Source organism: Notamacropus eugenii, chromosome 5 (genome assembly GCF_028372415.1).
Source record: "Notamacropus eugenii isolate mMacEug1 chromosome 5, mMacEug1.pri_v2, whole genome shotgun sequence".
NCBI classification, from domain to species: domain Eukaryota; kingdom Metazoa; phylum Chordata; class Mammalia; order Diprotodontia; family Macropodidae; genus Notamacropus; species Notamacropus eugenii.
In genome coordinates, this window is record NC_092876.1 from 165,350,998 (window position 1) to 165,377,375 (window position 26,378).

General features: G+C 37.3%; 1 protein-coding gene across 15 annotated transcripts in view; it reads right to left on the reverse strand.

Moving 5' to 3' along the window:
* Positions 1 to 999: 999 nt before the first annotated feature.
* The window catches only part of DEUP1 (deuterosome assembly protein 1), a 155,354-nt gene continuing 129,975 nt past the window's right edge, over positions 1,000 to 26,378 (reverse strand). For all 15 annotated transcript variants that reach the window (XM_072611386.1, XM_072611382.1, XM_072611380.1 and 12 more), the window contains 2 exons: positions 10,133 to 10,268; positions 1,000 to 2,308 (listed from right to left, as the gene is read on the reverse strand). In XM_072611386.1, the coding sequence (XP_072467487.1) occupies positions 2,132 to 2,308; positions 10,133 to 10,268 (313 nt within the window). In that variant the 3' untranslated portion in view covers positions 1,000 to 2,131. The remainder of the gene's footprint in view (positions 2,309 to 10,132; positions 10,269 to 26,378) is intronic.

Below are 26,378 nucleotides of genomic sequence, written 5' to 3' on the forward strand. Positions count from 1 at the left end.
TGGTATGGTGTCTGGAGAAGTACAGAAAGCCCTTCAGGGTAGGGGCCAGAGATCTGGATCTGGGTCCACTGCCAGCCAGGATGGCCTTTGTCAAAAAGGCCTTGGGAGATGGGAGGGTCATCAGGGGGCCTTTGGGGAGGGCCCCAAAGGGAATATAAGCTCCATGAGGGCAGGCACCATTTCTTCATTTTACCTTTAAATCCTCAGTACCTACCTTAGTGTTTGTGGTAATGAAGTATCTAAACTTTCCATCTCCTCTAATGGTTAACGCAGTGCCCTGCCCGTAATAGATGCTTTTAACACATGTTTGCTGTATTGAAGTGAGTTTACTGTGAAGCTCTTTCAAACAGTAGTCATTCCATTACCAAGGGCAAACTTAAAATATCTTCTCTCTATGGAAAAGATTTTTTAGCTGCCCTCCAGAAGCCCAACAATTTGGTAACTATTTTTCATCTTTCTATAGCCTCCACTAGCCTGATCCCAAACCCTCATATCTGGGGTCACTTTGATCCAACTTTGGACCTTATTATAAACCTAAGGGATCAGAGATGGGAGCAACAGAAGGGGAAGACCCTTCTTAATACTGTATTTTAAGCCATCTTTTCCTTGTAAAAGATGATCAAGGAAAAATGGGAATAAGAGATTGGTGGTCCTAATAAGTGGATTAAAGAAAGTCCCTTTCCAGACCAAACCAAACTATCAAAAAAAAAAAAATGATTCATCAACATAAATCTATCTGCTGGGAAAAAATTCAAAGTGATTCCCCTCAAGATTGTGTGTCACTGGTATGATCTTCCCATGTAAAAGAGAGCACACTAGGAAGAATCATCATATCAGAGCTCTATAGAGAGAGAGAAAATTGTTGTTCAGATCTCCATTTTAGCAGGCAAATTTCTAATTAAAATGTCTTTACCCTAAAGAGAAAGATGTTAGTACAGATTTGGGGCAAAGGAAAATATGTGTACTGAGGCTTTTTACCCTTTCAAAGACCACCCTGAAAACTGTTGAATTTGCTTTATTTGTATTAAGGCTACAAAATTAACCAGGAAATGAAAAGTGTCCATAACTTTTATTTTTCTTCTTACGTAAAGCTTATGTTGATATAATCTAGTTTGTTAGATGTTCTACCATGAAACATACAGTAAATACAATATGGCTGAGATAATATTGTGGTGTTAACCATCTGTCTGTGTACATCTGCACTTTTTCATTGCTATGCAGAATGAAGTAAAGCCTTCTACCATTAAAAATAATGATGCTTTCCCCCCTTCAATTTTCCATCTTGATGTTCAGTCTTTTTAAATATAAAATGAAAAACTTAAGACCCCCAGGAGATATGGTAGCCACCTGAGCGTTTTTCATAACCTTTGCAGGAAAATCCATTTTGGTACTTATTCAAGAAAATCAAACTCTTGTCCAAAGGATATTTTTAGAAAATGAAATAGAATTGGGATGGATATTTCTTTATAGTGTTAACTTTACTGTTCACGTTCAAATGAACAGTGAAGTAACAGGAAGTATTTCATTTGGGTAACCTTAGCACAGCACATTTGAAATGTGCCCCAAGCACCTTCGATGACCTTCACAATGTTAATGCCATAGGATCATTAGAAAGGGAAATGCAGAAAAAGGAACATGTCAATGTTTTCTATGAAAATAAATGTTCATATTTTAAAGTAACACAAACACCAAAATATTTTTTCACATAAAAAAGTCACATTTTCAATTTTAGTTCAACTGAGCTGTACTAGATTGTTTTATATTCAAAATGTACTTCCGTCCTTAAGTTCACTTTTGTCGTTACAGAGGAAATGGATTTTTAGTGTACATGATTCAAGTGGGAAAAGAACTGCATAGTTAATTCCAAGATACTCCTTAGACTGGAAAAAATCTCGGTGATAGCAGTCATGTTTATTTTATGGCAACTCTACAGCAGAACACTTTAGGATGTTAATGCAATAAAGCAAACAGCTTTATAGAACAGAAATACTTACTATTTTCTAGTTACCTTGTAGTAATTATTTACTCAAGAAAACAGAACAAGATTTTTCAGTTTGTCAGCTTTGCAAATGTTTTGCCAGGGCTTTCTTTTCTTGGGGGGGAGGGGAAGCAAATAAAAAAGTTTAAAGGCTCATATATGTCTCTTTTGTTTTAGCCTGGTGTATTTATTAAGAGTATATTCTGTATGTCTTTGCAGTTCATCTATATGTGTATTTAAAAGCTTTTCCAAGTCTTTTGCTCGTTGTTCTTCTTCCATGAGGAAATGCTGTGCTGCCAAAGAAGCAGGGAATGACATCTCTGGGGGAGACTAAACAACAACAAAACAAAGAGTCAGCTGAGAAAGGCAAGAACAGTGTGGTTCCCTTCCCCCTTCTATGGCACATTGCATCCCAAAGAGAGAGCAAATACTTTATAAAATTCATGTTAACAAAGCCCATAGTTTGCATTATATCATTTAAGAGGATGATATAGACACCTTTTTTTGTGAAACCCAGGCACCATTGCATAATGGGGAAGGGAGAGATAATTCGGATAAAAACAATAATCTTTGCAATGTAACTTCTCAACACTCTGTACTACTGGTTGGTAAACCTAAGTTTTCTCATGAAAAAAACATTCCTAAGTTAAAAAAAAAAATGAGGGCTTACACCAGTAGAGGATAGCATATGACTGCTTTGGGAAGGCTTTGCTTCATAATAAAAGCTAAATAAATTTGCCGTGGATCCATCCCCTCATTTTTCATTCACTCAAGAGAGATAGGCACCCTCTTGATGCACCATCACCCACTCTCACAATTAAGGCTGCTCGGCTTTTATAACTAAGAACTCTGAAATGTCCCTAATAATAAATTCCTTCATGACATTTCTCCCTATGCCCCATCCCTCCTCCATCTGTTCTCCCCAGGACCTTCTCTGCTTCGAATTCTTTGCTTCCTTGTCCATTACAACTCCTACTTTGCTGAATCTTGGTCCTGGATTACCTCTGTCATGTATTTCCTCCACTCCTGCTCCTCCACAGCCAATGGTGCTGGTTCCATTAACATTTTGTGTTATCTAATCTTGAATAGGCCCTCACCACTGCTATAAGACAATCATTGTACTCTTCCTTATTGACCCTTCATTGATCTGGCCTCAGACGCTTTCTAACTGCTTGACCCTTGGCAAGTCACTTCACCCTGTTTGCCTCAGTTTCTTCATCTGTAGAATAAGCTGGAGAAGGAAATGGCAAACTACTCAAGTATCTTTGCCAGGAAAACCCCAAATGCAGTCATGAAGAGTCTGATTCAACTTAAATGAACAACAACAATTGACTCTGTAAGTCAATTACTGAAGTTTTTCTGCTGGTCAAAATAGAACATTAAAGCCATGGGGCTTTGATGCTTACGTGTATGTAAAGTAAAGGTTGGAAAGTTTGATATACAGGTGGACAGCCTTAACGCCCCCTCCCCCCTTTTGGCTCAAATTCATTTGCGTGTTAAACTACAGAGTATCTTAGGAATCTTTAAGCATAAGCTAGTTATCTGTAACTCAGACAGAGAGGTCAGAAAGAAAAGACTGAATCTTAAGTTGGGGGCACTTTTCCTGGCTTTTCTCAGCAGGGTGTAGCAGCTCTGACTAAAGAGCTATCAATCTATACTTATGAGGAAGAAACTCTAGCCACTATGCCACAAAGACTGGAGTTGAGGTGGTCAGAGGACAACTCTGAAGAGATGACTCAGAAAGCCACTAAAAGAAAAGAATGCTTAGAAGACACTAATGTGCCCAGTAGCCACTATGTGAGCATTGGTGTTAACATTCAGCTGAGAAAGATCATTGGCTCAGTAGCTGACATAGGACCAGTAAGGATCAGCAGAACAGTGTCCAGTGGAAACCATACACCCAGCAAGGTGAGCAGCATGATGACATACCAGAAGACATTGGTGGTCCTCCAGTGTCAGAAGCATGACTTACTTGCCCCTTCTATATCTATGCCCTGGCCACATATGTCTCCCATGTATGTGTGCCCTTCACGAATGATCCCTATGTGCCCACTCCCTACACTGATAGTAAGTATTTGTGAGAGAATGTACCCTAGGGTTATGGGAGGAATGTTTTATTGCCACTTTTATTTTATTTCATTAAATCTCTTTGCTTTGAATGAATGGTGTTCTCTGGCTGTCCAGAGAAAAACTAAACACATTAAGACCCATAGAATACTTTGACTCTGGGGTAGTTATTTTGAGGATTTCATGTATGTACCCTCATTGCTACAGTTCTTTTGTATTCTCCACAGTGGATATTTCAAATTTCTTTCCTTATGCCATTTTTTCCCCTCCCTTTAACGTAAGACTTCATACTTTATTGAGATAATAGAAGTCATTCACCATGAGCTCCCTCTTCTCCCCTCTATACATTTAAAACACCTTGACATCATCCCCTGTTCTTTTGTACTTTAATGAGAATTCCTCCAGTCTCTAATGAGATGGCCTTTCTCTTCACCAATGCCAATCTCTTTTTTGTACCATTGATCCCATCCCTTCCCATTACTTAGGATATTGCCTCTTGCATATTGCCTCCTACCCCCATTATCCAGTTCCTCTAATCTTCAATCTGTCTGCTCTCTCCTTCCCTGTTGCCTATAAACACACCCAGGTCTTCTCTATTTCTTAAAAAATGTTTTCAATTCTGTAATTCCCCCAAGTTTTTATCCTTTCTTTTCCCTTTCATAGCCCAACTCCTAGAGAAAGCTATCTACTCTATTTTCTATTTCCTCTATTTTCACTCATGTCTAAACTTGCAATCTGGCTTCTGACCTCATCACTCAACAGAAGCTGGCCTACCAATGCTTTCTACTTGACACATCTAAAGGTCTTCTCATTCCTCAGCCTTCCTGACTTGGCGCAGTGTTTGATATTGTTTACCAATTTATTTTCCTAAATAGTCTCTATTTTCAAGTGAGGTGGGGGGCTTTTGAGATGCTGCCTGCTCATGGTTTTCTTATAAGCCAGGGTTTGGTCTAAGCCTTCTTCTTTCTTTATATTCTACCAGTAAATCTCATCTGCTTTCATGAGTTCAGTGATTATTTCTCAACAGATGACTACAATACCATTGTCTCTCCTGAGATCATCTTTTAAGTCACTTATTAGATATTTCCAGTTGGATGTCCCATAAGCATCTAAAACTCAACATGTTCAAAACAAAACTCTTTCCCCCAAACTCACCCCTCTTTTGAAATTCTCTATTTATGTTGTGAGCACCCCCTTTTTTATCTAGCTTCAAAATGTGGGAAGAATTTTCAACTTTTTCATCTTCTCCCCATTTCCTGAACTTCTTTTAACCCCTCATATCCAGCCAAGGCTTGTGGATTCTACTTCTAGAACGTTCCTAATGTTCATCTCCTCTCTACTCACACAATTACTACCATCTCTCACTTGGATCACTGCAATAGCCTCCTAATGGATCTCTCTGGACTTCAATTCACCTTCCACAGATGCCAGAGCAATATTCCTAACACATAAGTATGACCACCTCATTCACCTACTCACAACATTCCAGTTGTCTTCTGTTGCTCCTAGGGTAAAATGTGAACTTTACCCTAAGAGCAATGCCCCCCTCCCAGGAGATGCCTCTGTTTGGCACAGAAAAATCCTTTTTAATCTGGCACTAGCCTGTCCTGGTCAAGCTGGCCCATTACTCTTTCTTGCACACAACATTGCATTTCTCCCCTCCTTTTCTTTGAACAGGTTGTCTCCCAGGCCTGAAAGACCTCCGCCTTCACCATGGTGTCTTGGAACCCCTAGTTTCCTTCAAAACCCCTCCCTGGTGTTGACTTCCAAAAGGTCTGTCTAAATCTCTCCACATGCTAATATCTCTCTCACAAAGAAATTACCTTGTGTGCACTTTGTATATATTTTGTGTTTATTTCTGTATACATGTCATCTCTCCAGATGCAAAATAAATTCCTAGAGGGAATGGATTGTTTCATCTTATTTTTGCATCTATAATACACAGTGTCCAGTACACTGCAATACCTCCACAAGTAAGTGTGACTCCTTCGGTAGACATAATTTTGGGAAAAGATGTTTTTGTCCTTAAGTAACTAAGAAAGCCCTAATGGCTAAATTCCTCCCCACAATGGACCATGCAAAAATGCTATTTAAGTCTTGTGGCTGTTTGGGGCTTGTTTGTTGCCAAATTTAGAGAGACAAAAAATTAATAAAAAGCCCAAGGGTATAAAAAAACAACAATCAGAAGATTCCACACAATTGCACTTATACTTTTCAAAAATGATACATTTCATAGGCATTGGAGCACTTCCTACTCTACTTTTCCTGTTCTGTAATCTCTGATCTCTTCTATATATCATCTATTTGTAGGAAGAGTATATAATATTAGCTAAGAATGTAGATTTACAAAACTCTTTGAAGATGAGACAGACAGTTCATGGGGGGTCTTGCTTTCTGGGCATTTATTTTCTCTTCCCATCAGGATCCCTTCTCCAGTTCAACTACTGTATAAGCTTTACTGCCTACCTTTTTTAGTCTCATCAAGACTATCAATTTCCCAGTTCCTCATTTGTACCTGAAATTATGTTTGACTCTTTACTGTGATCCCTTCCTGCATATTCAGTCTATCCCAAAACCCTATTGATTGCTTTTCTGCTTAATACCCTTGAAGATGTTCAGCCAGCAGAAGAGAAGATTTGGAGGAGCAAAGGTGGATTTGCACAGTAGTTGCTTTCAGGTATGTGAAGTACTATCACGTGAAAGAAGGATTCGATTTGTTTTGGTTAGACCCAGAAGGAAGATCTAGAAGCAATGGATAGAATTTGCAGAGGCAAATTTTGGATTGATATAAGGAAGGTCTTGTTAACGATTAGAACGATCTAAAAGTGAAACACGCTCCCTTTGGAGGAAACGGAAGTCTGAGTGGAATGGAGGTGATGCCTTCTTATTGGAGGACTTTAAGAAGACATCAGCTATTATTAAGAAGGGAATTCTTGTTTATGTATGAGTTGGACTAAATGGCCTGTAAACTGCCTTCTAATTTTGATACTTCCCCATATTCTGTATTTCTATAGTTTCTACTGTACCTGTGGAAAACTTTTTTTTATTTTCTATAGGAATGTTTTGCAAAATCACAGTTCTAGAAAATCCTATTTGCCTATCATTTATCCTAACCACTTTTTTCACCTTTCTCTCACTCTCATCTCACAACCTTTTCCTCTCTCTTCCAACCCTCAATCACAACATCATTCCCAATATTGAAAAAGATGATTTAGCTTCCCATTTCACTGAGAAGACTGATGCTATCGAGAGGGAGCCCCTCAGGTTTCCTCTTCTACTACTCAATACTTCTTGGCATCATCAGAAATTGTTTTCCTTATTCTCCCTGATTACAATAGGAGAGTGATCCCTCCTCATTAAGGCCAAATCATTTCCTTGCACTCGATCCCATTGTCTTCTATTTTTGTAAGATCTTGCTCTACATCAGTCATCTCCTTTTTTTATCTTCTATCTCTTCCGTTTCCACGGATTCTCTTCCATCTGCCTTTACACTTGCTCAGATCTCCCCAATTCAGAAAAAGGCTTCCCTTGATTCTTCTATCCAATCCAACACCTATCTACTCTCCTTCCTTTCCTCCATTGCTAAATTTCTTGAAAAAGCTATTTATACCTGATACTTTTGCTTCTCCTTCACTCATACCATCACCCCTTACATTCTGTGACTTACCCCTGAAAACCCCTTTGTCAGAGATTGTTAGTGTCCTCTTAATTTTTAAATCACTAATTGGCTTATAGATTTAGAATTTGAAGGGGTCTTAAACATCATCTAGCCCAATCTCCTCATTTTACAGAGGAGTGATTTCCCCAAAGTCACAAAGGTACTAATTATTAGCAAAGCCAAGACTCGAACCTGGCTGGCCCCAGATCCAACACTCTTTCCCCTGTACCACAACTCCATTTTTTTCAGTCCTTATGTTTCCTAAGTTTTTCAGCTTCTGACAGTAGTGACCCTTTCTTATATTTTTTCGTCCTTTGACATTAGACAGCATCTTTTCCTGACTCTCCTTTTATCTCTCTATTTGCTCTTCTTCCTGACCCCTTAAAGGTTAGTGTTCCCCAACATTCTGTCCTTGGTCTCTTCTCTTTACATATTTTATCCTTTTGAAAGAGCATTCTCTTTCAATCATTCAAGTCCTGTCAATTCTACCTCTACAACAGAGAGACTCTTTCTGCTTCCTTCTATTCCTATTACCCTTACTAGAATGCACCTGAATGAACACAATTGTTTTAATAGGTCTTTATCCTTCTATATCCTCCCTTCTCCAACTCATCTTTCATACTGCTGTATTTATAGATCTGTTTGTGTCATTCATCTGTTGAAAAAAAATTTTCAGTTACTGTATAAGTGGATGGAAGGGAATGGTTGTGCAAACTACTGTGGAATTGACAAGGGAAGCAATGGACCAGATAGGCTTGCACGGGGCTGATGAGAGTGAAAAGTTGAGGAAGACTCTCGAAGAATGATGGTGACTTCCATAGAAACAGATGAGTCTGGAGGAAGGACAAACTGGAGGTGTGGAGTGAGCCATTTTGGACAAGTGACTTTGAAATGCCTATGGGATAGATCTGTTCAATGACAATTCTAGACTGGAACTCAGAAGAATGATCAGAGGTAGAATATTCCAATGCTACTGTATTGAACTGATATCATCAACATTCTTATCTTGTTTGAAAAGCCAGTTTGCTAGGTTTTGGGAAACTCTTAAAGATCAGACAGAGAATTTGTCTGTTTAAAGAATTTAGAAAGTGCCCATGATGGTTTTCAGGGCTTAAGTATGGGACATGTTTTATGTATTTTGCTTACGTTGTTGGTATGTTATCTTTTCTTGTTCAAAGAATATAATCACTCTTTTGTGGAAATGAATGAAAAATATGACTGATGGTTAATTTATTTATATTCATGATCTTTAACCCCCGAAGGTTTTGGATTCAGATCTCTTCCTCCTTGTGTGCTACTTCATTTTTCCCTCCAGTTTCTCTTTCTTCTGACTGCCCAAAATAAGGGTAATAGATTTCTTTTCAAATGAGTGTCTGTGTATCTGAGCTCCCATAATATACCATCTAATTAAGCCTTGTCTGGTTTTAGCATTTGCATGAAATACTTGTATTCCATAGAGAAGTATTATAAAAATCATCAAATAATATATCAAAGATGTTTTGAATGTTGCACATACAGACCGTAAAGTCAACATGACTTACTAAGAAAAATGTTATTTATTTTCTGGAAAAGCACAACACTGAAAAACAAATACTATGAAAAGAAGGTATATGATTGTACCGTTCACTTATTTTTCTTTGTATTTACAAAGATTTTTACATTAATTGCTAAAATGGAAATATATGCAGATATATTATTTTTATAAACTCTTAGTGATTGAGTAATTAAAATATTAATGCTGCACAGGAAATGGGTACCAGTGCTCTGTCTGAGTTAGTACTGCTTTGGCAACCAGAAACCTATTCCAAAATGGCATTTAATCTGCATCAAGTAAGTAGCCTGAAGCTCCTGGGCAACTCTCAGATTATCCAACAATGTTCCATTTCTCATGCTGCCAGGTTTACCAGAGTGAAAGACTTAAAAAAGAAGAAATAAAAAAAATAGATAAATTTCAACTGCATGAGAAAAGCAATATTGTCTAGATTAGAAGTCTCTTCTCCATATAGAGACACTACCTACTGAACTGCACATCCAACTTGTAGTTTTATTCAAGGAGTCACCTCTTTTAACAAAAATACAACTTACTAAATAGGTATAAGCAATAGTTGTGGGCAGCATGTTAATTTTCATATGAAAATGGCCCCAAATTATGTTATAGAATGCTAATAGCTAAGTTTGCCCAATTTGATCACAACAAAAATTGACTATTTAAATAGGACTTTAGATTTGGAAAATTCTTTGTCCCTTGGATCTTCACAACCTTCCAGAGATGGCAGTATATGTATTATTATTTCCATTTTACGGATGAGAAAGTTGAGGCTCACAGAGATTGAGTGACTTGCCAATGGTAACACAATAACTTTCCAAAGTAGAATCTGGGATTATAGCGATCGCTCCTTTAAAGCAGACTCAAATAAGTAGCAACTCACCAATGGATAGGCTTCATCTTCACTCCCCAAAGGGCTTGCAGTATCTTTGACAAGAAATGTGTTACATTGGGACTGAAATGCCATGGGTGGTGATGTAGTTATCACACCCAAGTTTGGTTCACAATCTTGGATGAGTCTACAAGAGAAGGGGAAGTGTCACTGTTACCACTGTATTTCTACTATTTTAACCATGTAGGATTTGTCTCTTTGATGGCTAATACCTTCAAGTATTGCACATATCAAAACTTTTCTCTTCTTACTTGAGTACACAAAAGTATTCACTATAAATCCATATGAAAGAAAATGAGTAACACTTTTGTCTTTTAATGGATGCCTTTTGTATTTACTTTACATTCATTCTTGAGTGTATTTGTCCCCTCTCCTGCTCACCAATTCTTCGTTTTAAACAAAGATTAAAAATGAAACTAGTAAAACCCTAAAAGGTCATCATTGGTAAAAAGTGATTATCACAGTACCTGGTACAAAGTGAGTGCTATATAAATGCTTATTCCCATCTCTTCATAGACTCAAAGATTTATAGATGAGATGGTGGGGGTCATCGAGGTGATCATAGAGATCATGTAGTTCAACCTCCTGATGTTCCAGGTGTTTAAGGCCACCTCTTTCCACCCCTACCCCTCACTTCTCCATTCTATAATTTGATTTCAAACTATTTGGTTTGTGGCACAAAAGAAGTGATTAATATTTGTAGAAAGAATGACTAAATTGAATAGCAACATATTTAAAGCCTGGTAGTGTCAGTGGTGAGGTTCCAGATTACTTAAATTTCATTCGTGTGTTAATTACAGTCATTCATTCATTCAAAAAGCACCTGTTATGTGTAAGGAGCTGTGCTATACAGTTTTCCTTTAGCTGACATATTAGAGTTGAGTGGTGTTACTGAACTCCACATTGGATTGGATTTTAAGAAAATGACTTCCCCCCCTACTTGTAGGAGTATTACAGAACTTTTCTTCTTAACTGGTACAGTAGAAAACTTATTGCTCAAAAATTGCGACTATGAACTTTTCTCATCATAAGAGGAAAGAAATGGTTACTTAAATACTGATTCCTTTACTTAAAAAAATAGTAAAGTATATATACATGTACATTTAAAAATTGTTCAATTGTTTATTAGAAGTAGGTCAAACAAACATAATTTAAAGGTCAAATAGTCAAATAGGTCAAATATTAACATATTTTTTCCTTTGTGGTAACCAACAAATTATGTTCTTGTATAAATCTCTTTATGCAAAGTAAAGTGTGAAATTGAAGTTAAATAGCCTGCTAACTTAAATAGAAAACAACACAAAATATTTACTTCAGTTGGATATTTATTTGAAAGCTGTTATTAAAAACTTGAATGAACTCTCTATTTTATTTTTAAGGCCTCAGAACACTTTAATCATGAAATAGTGAACTTTTATCATTGTTAAAAAAACATCTCAGTCCTGAGAAAGCATACACCTCTTTTTACATGTTTGCTTTGGTATCTCATTGCCATTCAACTGCAAATCATAACACAAATTTAATTTTTTAAAATGTTGCTTAATGAAGCTCAGCCTTATTGCCTTTGACAGATCCATATTAGATATTGAATTCTCTAGCAGTATCCTTAATTATACTTAACCTCATTGACTTCCTTACTAGATTTATATTTTGCTTATTTGGTGCTTTTATTTAGCCATGTCAATCTACTTTTAAGATTAATTTACTGTTTAATGTAATGAATTTTCTGTCTGTAGATAAAAAAACTTCAAAATTATAAATTTTATTAAGTTAACCTGTGTACTAGAAAAGCTTATAAGAGAAGTTCCTGCCATTTATTGGAAGTTACTACCAGTGTGTCCTGTTTTAGATCAAATGACTATCTTCCAGAACATCAATGAGCAAGAAGGATATTGAATTTAATTAAAATAGTTGAAGACCTTAAAAATATGAAAAATCCATTTTTAAAACTAGCAATTCCTCAGTGGAAAAACACTAATTTCAAGACTAGCACATTTCAATTTACCATAAATCATGAATTATGAAATTCTTTTCAGTCTTTACCCAGAGAAGATATATGTATATATTCTCTATGTACATATAATTTCTTATTATGCAAACATCTTCAAATTTATGCATAGCAGTAGCAATAAAAGTTAAGTGAGACATCTATAAAATAGCATATAAAAACCCCGTGTTTTCTTTCCATTTTTACTTATATAGAAATGTATCTTTTTCTCTATTCTCCAAAACCATAATTACCATGGAAACCAAACAGCAAATTAAACTGAAATAACATGGCTTATGATGTGCACAATAAGAAGGAACACCCCACAATTCAAATAGAATTATAACAATTGCACAGTACATCTGCATATAATCTAAAGTTGAATCTTTTCATTTGAATTAGGCTATGTCTACACTCCAAAGAACAGTGGAGAATTATGGCAATTATCAAGTAAAACAAACATTGTTACTTTAATTATCTAGAGAGTTAAAGAAAACTGTAATTTATCTTAAATTATTAAGATAATTGTCTCAATTACTCACCTTGATTTTTGTGTGTTTGACCAGAATTAGCATATTAGCCTTTGTTTCATTGCAAGTTTAATAAAATACAGAGACCTTCTAAAGGGAAAGCTAGCTTATAAATGTTCAAAATAAAATGTATTTTCACTTTAAAACTTCGTTTATTTCTTACAAGTCATAGAATTTAACTAGTTGTAAAAACATTTCATTAAAAACCACCTCTCATTTAAAGGCTACTTTTATAAACACTAATTCTTAAGGCTTGGAATACTTCCTTCATGAGCTGACCTGCTCTGGTTGCCCTTTCCTGTACATTATAAGCTTCTCAAGTGTGGGAATTCTTTCTTTCTTTCTTCCTTTCTTCCTTCCTTCCTTCCTTCCTTCCTTCCTTCCTTCCTTCCTTCCTTCCTTCCTTCCTTCCTTCCTTCCTTCCTTCCTACCTTTCTTCCTACCTTTCTTTCTTTCTTTTCTTTCTTTTTCCCCTTCTTTCTTTCTCTCTTTTTTCTTTCTTCTTTCTTTTTCTCTTTATTTCTTTCCTTCTTTCTTTCCTTCCTTCCTTTCTTTCTTTTTTCCTTCTTTTTTCTTTCTTTGTCTTTCTTTCTTTCTTTTTTGTCTTGATGTTACCAGAGTCCAGAATAGTTCCTAATACCTATTAATTGCTTAATAAATGCTTGTTGATTGAACTTCTGCTGAAATGCATCAGAAGAACCCCTTCTGGGTTCACTGAGTCCCTCCTTCCTCTGTCTATGGAGTCACAGGTGAGACCTGTCAAGGTCATGTTAAAGTGCTCTATACTGAGGCTATTTGATAATGTAAGAATACAACTTAACTCTTCCCTGCATCATTTTTTTAGACATTCCTACAAAAACACTTCCCCTGAAGTCCCATGAGCTGTTGAATAGCCTTGACAAAACCAGCCTCTCCCTACTTTTGTACTTATCTTATTATGGTTTACCCTTGAAAAGAACTATTTCCACATCTCTGATCAACTCTCACATCCCGGCATCTTCCAGAATGTCTAGATTGTTCCTACCTTACCCCAGAGGCTGCATGATTTTTCAGTCTTTTAGACTGTGCCAGAAGGAACTTAATGTAGCAAGCAGTAACAGCAGTTTACCACTGCAACAGCAGCTCTTATTTTATGGAGTGCTTTCAGGTTTACTTTATAAGGTTGTTTAGATATTTTTCAGTTGTGCCTGACTCTTTATGACCTCATTTGATGTTTTCAAACAAAAGGTATTGGAGTGGTTTGCCTTTTCCTTCTCTAGCTCATTTTACAGGTGAAGACACTGAGGCAAACACGTTAGATGACTTGCCGAGGGTCGCATAGCTAGTGAGTGTCTGAGGCTGAATTTGAATTCAGGTCTTTCTGACTGCAAGCCTGGTGCTCTATCTACTGTGCCACCTATCTGCCCTATTTAATTTATATATGATGTTTCAAAATGTCGTTTGAGCTAGGTAATGTAAATAGTCTCATTTGAGTGTTTTGGTTTTTTTTTAATTGGAAACTGAGGCACTGCACTAGTTAACATGCCGCTAGTCCCACAGTTAGTAATGGTAAAGGTGGGATTTGGATCCATATCTCTCCTGACTCCACATTCATTATCCTTTCCATTCCACCAAGTTGTTTCACGAACTTTATATTTGATTTGCTGAAATCACAGGATGAATCTGGTTCTAATTAAATCTTGTGGGTTTGGGTTGGTCCTCGATTAGCTTAGAATTTCTCCATATGTTCTATTGTTTACCACAGGTTTAGGGAATCTGGGCCAATTACAACTCAACCTAATAAAAAATATTAAGTTCCTACTTAAAAAAAGTGAAGCAGCTCTGGACTCCAAATACAACATGTACACAAATAAGCCAACATGAAGTACATGCAAAGTGATTCCAAGAGGTAGTGCTGTGGTGCCACCATTGTGTTTGGAGGAAAGCTAGGGATTCTAAGGGGTGGCATTGAGGGGGTAGTACTCTCCTGAGTTACCCTGGCCTGTGGTACACGCACAGCCCGTGTGTGCAAAGGAATGAAGATGGGAGCTGGAATTCCAGAAGAGCTTTGGTCGAGGATGAGCCCAGTCTGATTTTAGGCTTCTCTAATGAGGGTTTAAGGTCACTGTTCAAGTGTTACTGAGCTAAGATTAAAAGTAACAGCAATAATAATAGCTGGCAAAGCACTTTGCAAGCATTATCTCATTTTATCCTTACAACATCCCTGAGAGGTAAGGGACTACTATTATCTTCATTTTACAGATGGGGAACCTGAGATGAAAAGAGGTAAACTGACTTGCTCAGGGTCACACAGCTCATAAGTTATCTGAGGCAGACTTAGAACTCAGGCCTTCCAGATGGCAAGTCCACTTTGAGGTTATGCAATGTGATACCTAGATGCATCTACCAGCAACAAGAATGCTTTGGAGATGCGCTAAATAAGACCCAGAATCCTCAGAATCCTTGGGTAGAGACAGACAGAAGGTTGGGATTTGATGCCAATAAGATGCTAATGCCATTAGGGGTATGGTAATCTTGAATTCAAACCTACGGGTCAGAATTGAGACTGAATCACACATCTAGTGCTAGAAGGGACCTCAGAGGCCAACCAGTCTAGTGTCTTCATCTTATAGATGAGGAAGCTGAGTCCCCAGGGAGTTAGGAGTTTGAACCTATCTCCTGTGATGCCAGAGTCAGTGCTTGTCCTACTGACCACGCTATTCCTCTTCCCAGACTATCCCCAAGTGAAGCTACTGTTCTGATTCCATTTGGTTCCCTGTTGGTCTATGCTTTTTCATCTTTCCTGAACTAACTCACTTCTGCCTCCCAGATTCTTAATGCATAAAAATGAGTTGATTTTATACTTTATTTTACCTAAGCATATTTTTAATGGTTTTAAAGTCATCTTAATGATTAACATGATTATTGTATTTTCTGGTATGTAATGCACCTTTCAAAGTTACAAATGCTTTTGTGTATTTTATATATAAATATAGTTGAATTTAAAATTTCTTTGGAAATTAAATTTAGTTATACAGTAAGTTCTGTGATTTTCTGAATTGAAATAATGCATACAGCTTTTTGGTAAATAGAAAATTCACATTATAACCTTTTTGTAAATTCAGAGTAAAATTGTACAGTGTAATAAGTATAGCATATTGATGAATAATAATTTATAATGACTTCCTTTTTATCCCACCTTCATGATACTGACTCTAGGCAACAGGGTTTTCCTCAGTTTCCTCATCTAAAATGAGCTGGAAAAGGAAATGACAAACCACTCTGGTATCTTTGCCAAGAAAACCCCAAATGGGGTCATGAAGAGGCAGACATGACTGAATTGACTGAACAACAACAATAACCCTGAATAAAAGATAATTCTAAGCCTTTTCCTTGTTTCTGAAATAGCTACTCATAGACTTACAGACCAGGTAGAGCTGAAGTGACCTTACGTATAATTTTGTCCATTCTCCTCATTTTACAGATAAAGGAACCAGCCCCAGAGAAGTTAAGTGACCCATTACAGGCCACGTAACTGTAGGTGTTTCATTTTTAATAACAGAAACTAGAAGTCTGAAATACACTTCCAATAACGAGATGGCAAAAAATATCCCAAACAAAATACTTCTCCCTTCAAAAAAGGGCATGATTCAAAGCAGAGAAAGTATTGTTTCAATACTATGTTGTATAAATTTTTGTCAATTTTTAAGAGGGAAAGGGATAACAGCTAAGTTTACAGACTTTAAACATCAGAAAATTAACATAGCAAGTTTGACTGAAAGGTACATTTTTCCCCCTTACACTAGCTGAAATTGATTGAAAGTTGAAAAATATCTATTTCTCAATTATTTCCCATTTATGAAGTTATACCAACAGCTCCATTTAGCCTTTAATATTCATCCTTGCTGAGGTTCTTGGACTGACTAGAATTAATTGAGCGACATCTACCTTTCAGTCTTCCACTGGTGATTTCAGGGCCCTTGAATCTCAAACAACTCTTTTCCATAGTGAATTTTACATGGCAATAATGTATTCAGTACATTTGAAATGCTGTTTCTTTTTAAAAATCAGGTCACTGAAGAACAGGGAAATCAGACAAGGCATTAAAACAAATTTAATGAAACTTTCAACAACTGAAACTGGCAGGAAACAAAGCTCGGCAGCGAGAATCGTGGTTCAAACTGCTTATTAAGATCATCTCCTGCTGAGAGCTTTGCAGCTCGTCTTGGCTTCTCCAGCCCCTACTGTCTTGTTTTTGTTAGGCACTTTTAACACATTCCTCTTTGCTTGAAAAGGAGAAAAGAACAATCTAAACTGCCCAAAACCATGTGTTTTTTTCAACTGTACAATAACAATTTTATTGGTTTAAATAATATTTGGCACTGTGATAGCAGTGTTCATCTGAAGTTTTCCAAGTAGTTTACAAACAAATCACTGTTTTTTTCCTCCACTTTATAAACAAGGTTCTGTGCACAAGGGACTCTCAATACATATATTGGATGGATGGACACTATAGAGGTAGAAATCATAAGACTTGATGACTGATTGAAAATGGAGACTGAGGGAGAATGGGGAGTTCAGGACAAGTTTAGGGTCATGAAACTGGGTGACTGGAAGGAAGGTGGTATCCTCCAAAGAAATAGTAAAGTTCATAAGAGGAGTGATTTGTGTTTTGTTTTTGTTTTCTGAAAAGTTAATGAGTTCAGTTTTAGATATGTGAGATGTGTGATGCCTATGGGGCATAGCTGTTACGTACAAGATGTCCTAAAAGTCTTAATGTAGTGTTAAGGTATTCAAACTTATTTTTAAGTTTTAGGCTATTTAAAATTTTGTAACTGCACTAAGACGTTTGAGACGCCCTGCGTAGATCTGGAAGACTCATTTCCATAGAGATGACATTTAAACTCCGATGAGTGGCTGATGAAATTACTAAGAGCTAATGTAGAGAGAAGGGTCAGAACAGAACCCTGGGATTCTCTCTTAGTTAGGGGCATGATGTAGAAGAATAGTCCAGCTTATAAATAAGACTGAGAAGGAATGGTTAGGCAAGTGAATGGAGAATCAAGAAGGAACACTATGATGAAAGATCAAAGAGGAAGGAATATTCAGAAAAAGAGGGAAGTCAACAGTTCTTGCTCTATTTCCTTAATTCCTGTGATGCATCATTCTAATGGTTTTCCTCTTCTTTTTTGTCTCAGGTGGCTCCTTATCCTCCTCGAACCCATGGGTTTCTCTTAATACTTTCTCACTGACTGTCTCCTCTTCCTCTGTGCTTTCTTCCCTTTATAATCTCATTAACTCCCATGTATACAGATGACTCTCAAATCTCTCTTAGCTGGCCATCTCCTCTGAGCCCTAGCTCTATATTTCCACCTGCTTATCGGATAACTCCAGCTAGATATCATGTACCTTAAATTCATGTCCGAAACTGAGCTAGTCATCACTTCTTGCTACTCCCACTAAAAACAAAAAAACCCTTCCCATCTCTGTAAGTTATTTTTTTTTGTTCATTTTGATGTCATTGTCATTCTCAAGGATACTTAGGCTCATGTCTTTGGGGTCTTCCTTGACTCTTTTCCACCCATCACCTCTCCTATCCTATCAATTAATTCTCCAGTCCTGTGGATTCATTCTTCACATTTTATCTTTTATTCACCCTAGTATTTCCATTTTTACCACACAATTTTGATAGAAACCCCCCCCTTCCTAATCTTTCTAATCTATCATTTTATTCACATTACTTCTTTAGTGAAAAATCTTCAATGGTTTCATATTGCCTATTGAGAAAGAAAAAGAGAAGAGAGGGAGGAAGAGAGAAGAGAAGGGAAGGAGGAAGGATTTGTTACTATGCATCTATTAAGGTCCTACTATGTGCCAGACCCATGCTAAGACCTCTACAGATATCATCCCATTTGATCATTACAATGGGATGTAATTACTGTTATTATTCCCATTTTAAAGTTGAGGAAACTAGGACAAACAGGATTAAGTGATTTGCCCAGGTCGCATAGCTAACAAGTGTCTAAGATCAAATTCGCACTCAGGTCCCTGACTCAGACTCATTATCACTCTATCCACTCTTTTTTCCTTGTATTCATGGACTTTCAGGATCTGGCTTCAACCTACCCTTCTAGTCCTGTCTCATACTACTTCCCTTCACATATTATAAATAAAGTCCAACCAGATTGAACAACTCTCCATTGTTTCCATTCTGTTCTCTACAATTCCCATGTCTTTGCTCATGCTGCCTATATTCCTGGGAGGAATTACATTTCTTTCAATCCTATCTCTGTTGAAGTCCCTCCCTTCTTTCAAGACCCAACACAACTGATACCTCTTGCCCACAAAGATGTCCCTGACTCCTTTGGCTAAAATTGACAACTTGATCCTCCATTTTCTTCCAGTACATTGCCTGTACTTCTTTGAGTTTATGCTCTCCTTTGTATTACAGTTATTTGCATACATGCGTTTTCATTTCTTTTAAGCATCTTTTTTCTGTGTGTGTCTCATTTTTTCTTTCTCTTTTGGGAATTGTATCTTATTTTTTTCCAATTACATGTGAAGATAGTTTTCAACACTCACTTTTTATAAAATTTTGAGCTCCAATTGTTTTGTCCCTTTCTCCTTCCCCTAACCCTTCCCCAAAATGGCAAGCAATCTGATATAGGTTATACGTGTGCAATTATGTAAACATTTCTACATTAGTCATGTGAAAGAAGAAACAGAACAGAAGGGGAAAGACATGAAAAACAAAAAATAGTGCCAATAGTATGCTTCAATATGCATTCAGATTCCTTAGTTCTCTGGATATGGATAGTATTTTCCATCATGAGTCTCTTGGAATTATCTTGGATCATTTTATTGCTGAGGAGAGCCAAGTCTATCATAGTTGATTATTGTACAATATTGTGGTTGATAGGTACAATGTTCTCCTGGTTCTGCTCACTTCAGTCACCATCAGTTCATGTAAGTCTTTCCAGGTTTTTCTGGAATCCACCTGCCCATTGTTTCTTATGGCACAGTAGTGTTATATTACATTCATAAACCACAACTTGTTCAGCAATTCTCCGATTGATAGGCAGCCCCTCAATTTCCAATTCTCTGCTACCACAAAGAGAGTTGGTATGCATAGTTTGATTGCCCTTTGGACATAGTTCCAAATTGCTCTCCAGAATGGTCAGATCACTTCACAACTCCATCAACAATGCATTAGTGTTCCAATTTTCCTACAGCTTCTCCATTTCCGTTTTCTGTCACATTAGCCAATCTGATAGGTATAAGGTGGTATCTTAGAGTTGTTTTAATTTGCATTTCTCTAATCAATAGTGATTTAGAACATTTTTTCACATGACTATAGATAGCTTTAATTTCTTCCTCTGAACACTGCCTGTTCATTTGACCATCTCTCAATTAGGGAATGACTTGTATTCTTATAAAGTTGACTCAGTTCTCTATATGTTTGAGAAATGAGGCCTTTTTCAGAGACACTGAATATAAAACTGGTTTCTCATCTTAATCTTGGTTGCATTGGTGTTGTTTCTGCAAAAACTTTGTAATTTAATATAATCAAATTTCTGCATTTCATAATGTTCTCTATGTCTTGTTTGGTCATATATTCTTCCCTTCTCCACAGATCTGTCAGGCAAGCTATTCCTTGCTCTCCAAATTTGCTTTGCATAAAGCTTTGCATAAAGGTATCATCCTTTATGTCTAAATCATGTACCCATTTTGACCTTATCTTAGTATATGGTGTAAACTGTTGGTCTATGCCTAATTTCTGCCATATTATTTTCTAGTTTTCTCAAGATTTTTCAAATAGTGAATTCCTGTCCTAGAAACTGGAGTCTTTGGGTTTTATGAAACAGTAGATTAGTATAGTGATTTATTACTGTGTCTTTTGTACCTAATCTATTCTACTTAGTCACCACTCTGTTTCTTAGCCAGTAGCAAATAGTTTTGAGAACTGCCATTTTATAATATAGTTTTAGATTTGGTATGGCCAAGCCACTTTCCTTTACATTTTTTTCATTAATTACCTTGAAATTTTTGACTTTTTATTCTTCCAGATGAATTCTGTTATTTTTTCTAGGTCTAGAAAATACTTTTTTGATAGTTTGACTGGCATGGCACCGAGTAAGTTAATTAATTTAAGTAGAATTGTCATTTTTATTATATTAACTCAGCATACCCGTGAGCAATTGATATTTTCCCAATTGTTTAGATCTGACTGTGTGAAATGTGTTTTGTAACTGTGTTCATATAGTTCCTGGATTTGTCTTGGCAAGTAGACTCCTGGATATTTTATATTGTCTACAATTATTTTAAATAGAATTTCTCTTTCTATCTCTTGCTGTTAGGTTTTGTTAGTAATATATAGAAATGGTGATGATTTATGTTGTTTTATATCCTGTGACTTTGCTAAAGTTATTAACTATTTCAAATAGTTTTTTAGCTGAATCTCTAAGTATACCATTATATCATCTGCAAAGGGTAAGAGCTTTGTTTCCTCATTGCCTATTCTAATTCTTTCAACTTCTTCTTTGTCTCTTATTATTTATTCTAACATTTGTAGTACAATATTCAATAATAGTAGTGATAATGGGCATCCTTATTTCACCCCTAATATTATTGGGAAGGCTTCTAGCTTATCTTCTTTAAAGATAATGCTTGCTGATAGTATAGGTACTACTTATCATTTTTAATGTTTATTTATTTTTAGTTTTCAACATTCATTTCCACAAAATTTTGAGTTCCAAATTTTCTCCCCATCTCTCCCCTCCCCTCACCCCATAATGTCTTGGATTATGATCACCCCTTTCCTCAATATGCTCTCCCTTCTATCACACCCCTCCCTTCCCTTATCCCCATCTTCTCTCTTTTCTTGTAGGGCAAGATAGATTTCTATACCCATTACCAGTATTTCTTATTTCCCAGTTGTATGCAAAAATAATTCTCAACATTTGTTCCTAAAACTTTGAGTTCCAACTTCTCTCTCTTCCTCTTTCCCTATCCATCCCCCCTGAGAAGGCAAGCAATTCAATATAGGCTATATATGTGTAGTTTTGCAAAAGACTTCCATAATAGTCATGTTGTGTAAGACTAACTATTTCCCTCCATCCTATCCTGCCACCCCCATTTATTCTATTCTCTCTTTTGACCTTGTCCCTTACCAAAAGTGTTTTAATTACTCCCTCCTCCCATTTGCCTTCCCTTCTATCATCTCCCCTCACCCCACTTGTCCCCTTCTCCCTATCTTACATTACTTCCTGTAGCGTAAGATAGATTTTCATACCAAATTGAGTGAGCATGTTATTCCCTCTTTAAGCCAAATGTGAAGTGAGTAAGCTTCACTTTTCCACTTTCACCTTCTCCCTTTTCTCCTCCATTGAAAAAGCTTTTTCTTGCCTCTTTTATGAGAGATAATTTGCCCCATTCCATTTCTCCCTTTCTCCTCCCAATCTATTTCTCTCTCACCCCTTAATTTTATTTGTTTTAGATATCATGCCTTCTTATTCAACTCATCCTGTGCTGTCTATCTATCTATCTATCTATCTATCTATCTATCTATCTATCTATCTGTCTGTCTGTCTGTCTGTCTGTCTGTCTGTCTATCTATCTATCTATACATGTGTATGTATGTGTGTGTGTGTATAATCCCTCCAACTACCCAAATACTGAGATAAGTCTCAAGAGTTAAAATTATTCCATGTAGCAATATAAACAGTTCAACTTTAGAAAGTCCCTTATGCTTTCTCTTTCCCATTTGGCTTTTCATGCTTCTCTTGATTCTTGTCTTTGAAAGTCAGATTTTCTATTCAGTTCTGGTCTTTTCTTCAAGAATGCTTGAAAGTCCTCTGTTTTATTGAATGACCATTTTTTCCCCTAAAGTATTATACTCAGTTTTGTTGGGTAGATGATTCTTGGTTTTAATCCTAGTTCCTCTGACTTCTGGAATATCATATTCCAAATCCTTTGATTCCTTAATGTAGAAGCTGTTAGATCTTGTGTTATCCTGATTTTATTTCTGCAATACTGGAATTGTTTCTTTCTAACTGCTTGCAATATTTTCTCCTTGATCTGGTAACTCTGGAATGTGGCTACAATATTCCTAGGAGTTTCTCTTTTCAGATTTCTTTCAGGAAGTGATTGGTGGATTCTTTCAATGTTTATTTTGCCCTCTGGTTCTAGAATATCAGGGCAGTTTTCCTTGATAATTTCATGAAAGATGATGTCTAGGCTCTTCTCTTGATCATGACTTTTTAAATTGACTCTCTTGGATTTATTTTCCAGGTCAATTATTTTTCCAATGAGATATTTCACATTATCTTGTATTTTTTCATTCTTTAGATTTTGTTTTGTGATTTCTTGGTTTCTCATAAAGTCATTAGCTTCCATCTGCTCCATTATAATTTTCTTTGGTAAGCTTTTGAACCTCCTTTTCCATTTGGTTAATTCTGCTTTTTAAAGCATTTTTCTCCTCATTGGGTTTTTGGACCTCTTTTGCCAATTGAGTTAGCCTATTTTTAAAGGTATTATTTTCTTCAGCATTTTTTTGGGTCTCCTTTAGCAAGCTGTTGACTTGCTTTTCATGATTTTCTTGCATCACTCTCATTTCTCTTCCCAATTTTTCCTCCACCTGTCTTACTTGATTTTCAAAATCCTTTTTGAACTCTTCCATGGCCTGAGACCATTGCATATTTATTTTGGAGGTTTGGGATGCAGAAGCCCTGACTTCCTCTGATGGTATGCATTGTTCTTCCTCATCAGAAAGGATGGAAGAAAATACCTGTTCACCAAGAAAGTAACCTTCTATAGTCTTATTTTTTCCCCTTTTTTGGACAGTTTCCCAGCCAGTTACTTGACTTTTGAGTCCTTTGTCAAGAGGAGGGTATACTCTGGGGACCTGTAAGTTCTTAGTTCCTCCAGTGTGACACAATCAAGGGAGAGGAGTTATTCCTCTCCTGGCCTGTGCACTGGTCTGGGAGCAACCAAAAACTTTTCTGCCCAGAATCTGTGAGTAGAATTCCCTCTCCACAACCACCTCCAGCTTGACCATGCCAACACTCCTCCTCACCCCAGGGCCATGCTCAGGGCTGAGATTCAGATCAGCTGCTCAATTCCCCCAGGGACTGTAGGCAGAAGGCTCCAAAAATGGCCACTGCCACTGCGGTGGCTGCTGATGGTGGTCCAGATTGCGTTCCCCTCTCCTAGGTGAAGGAGAGTTCTCACTGACCTTTGAAGTTCTCTTTGGCATTTGAGGGTTGAGCAATCTGGGAACTGCTGCTGGTGGTGGCACCCTGAAGCCTGTTCCAGGTCCTGTCCCTGCCATATCACACAGCCCATGCTGGGCTGCACTCTGCTCTGTGCCTGGTGCAATAGACCTTTCTTGTCAGCCTTCTAGGCTGTCCTGAGCTGGAAATCTCCCTCACTCTGTCATTCTGGGCTTCTGCTTCTCTAGAATTTGTTTAGAGTCATTTTTTACAGGTATTTTATGGGCTATGTGGGGGAGCTTCTACAGGTCTGTCTTTCTACTCCGCCATCTTGGCTCTGCCCCCTACTTGTCATTTTAAGGAAAGCTCCTTTTATTCCTGTGCTCTCCAGTGTTTTTAATAGGAATGGGTTCTGTATTTTGTCAAAAGTTTTTTTCTGCATCTATTGAAATAATAATTTGATTTCTGTTAGTTTTATCGTTGATATGGTCAATTATGCTAACATTTTTCCTAATATTGAACAACAGCCTTGCATTCCTGCTGTACATTCCACCTGGTCATAATGTATTAACATGGTGATAAATTGCTGTAATCTCTTTGTTAATATCTTATTTAATTTTTTTGCATCAATATTCATTAGGGAAATTTGTCTATAATTTTATTTCTTTGTTTTGGCTCTTCCTAGTTTAGGTATCAGTGTCATATTTATGTCATAAAAGAAATTTGGTAGGACTCCTTCTTTTCTTGTTTTTCCAAAGTATTGGAATTAACTATTCCTTAAATGTTTGGTAGAATTCACTTGTAAATCCATCTAATCATAGAGATTTTTTTCTTAGGGAGTTAATTGATGACTTGTTCAATTTCTTTTTCTAAAACAGGATTATTTAAGTATTTTCTTTTCTGATAATTTGGACAATTTATATTTTCCTAAACATTTATCCTCTGGGGCTGGTGGCATGGCCATTATGCTAGGATGGGCTGTAATAGTCACACTTATCATACCTTGGGTTCCAGGGCTGGCAGTTTGCCTGCTGCACTGGACTGGAGGTCTTACAGCTGGCCTGCTATAGCACTCGCCTGCTGAGTTATGACTGCAGGGTGTTGTGTGCTGATTTGTGCTATGGCTAAGTGGATCCCACTGGCTTGCCTGGACACCACCTGTGCTGGGCTGTACTCCCCTTTTACCCAAGTGAGACAGACCTTTCCTAAAATCCTTCTAAGTCAGGGGTGGGGAACCTTAGCCTCCAGGCCACATGTGGCCCTCTAAATCCTTCAGTACTGCCTTTTGACTGAGTCCAAATTTTACAGAGCAAATTCTTTTATTAAGGGGATTTGTCATGTGAAGTTTGAATTGGGTCAAAGGGCCTCACTTGAGGACCTAGAGGGCCACATGTGACCTTGAGGCCACAGGTTCCCACCCCTGTTCTAAATTACCTTAGGCTGGAAAATTGTTTCACTCTGTCTTTTTGTGGATTTTGTTGCTCTAGGATTTATTTTAGAGGTTTGATTTAACATTGTTTCTGAGGGAAACAGGGGAGGCACAGGCAGCTTCTTGGCTTCTCTCCACCATCTTGGCGCTGCCTGTTGTAAACTTCTTTAGAGAATTAATTGTTTAGGTCTTATCTATCCTTCTATTCCTAGTCCCTGGCACAGTTTATTGAACAGAAAGTCACTTAATATTTACTGAATCATCTTACTTTTCCCTTACTGTAGGTATACACACTATTCCCCCAGTTACTCCTATTCTAAGCCTTATTCCCTATCCCTCACCTCCCATGTCTGTCCAAGGGGTTAACAGGTCCTCTCAATTCTGCATCTACAGCAGGGGCTCCTAGTCCTTAGATATTCTGGTGTCCTTGCTCAGAAGATAATGTTTCAAAATATATAAAATAAAATAAACAGGATTGCATAGGAAACCAATTACATTGAAATATAATTGTCAAAATATATACAAAACAAGTTCAAAGACCCTAAGTTAAGATCTCCTGATTTGCAGTATCTTTTGTGACCTGTGTGCTGTGTGTAGAGAAGAAACTGGGCTTAGAGTCAGGTGAGACTTGCCCATCTCTAACATTTATTAGCTCTGTGCTCATGGGCAAGTTAATTAGTTTTTCTGGTTCTCAGTTTTCTTACTTACAAAATGGAGATAGAGAAGCATAATAGTATAGTGGGGGGGGGGGCGGAGAAGGGAGAGAGAGAGAGAGAGAGAGAGAGAGAGAGAGAGAGAGAGAGAGAGAGAGAGATTGAATAGAGAGTAGGAGGGGACAGGGAGAAAAAGAAAGGGGGAGAGAGGAAGGAGGAGAGAGCAACAGGGATAGAGGGAGAGGGAGACAGAGAAGAGAGAAAAGAGAGAGGAGAGAGGGGAACAGAGAGACAGAGAGAGAGAGATGAGAGATGGGTAAGCAAGAGGGAGGGAGGGAGAGAGGGGGGAAGGAGAGAGCCAGTCTTAGAGTCAGAAAGACCTGAGCTCACTTTCCATAGTCTGAGTGGCTGTGGTCAAGTCACTTTACCACTCAGAGGCCTGGCAGTTC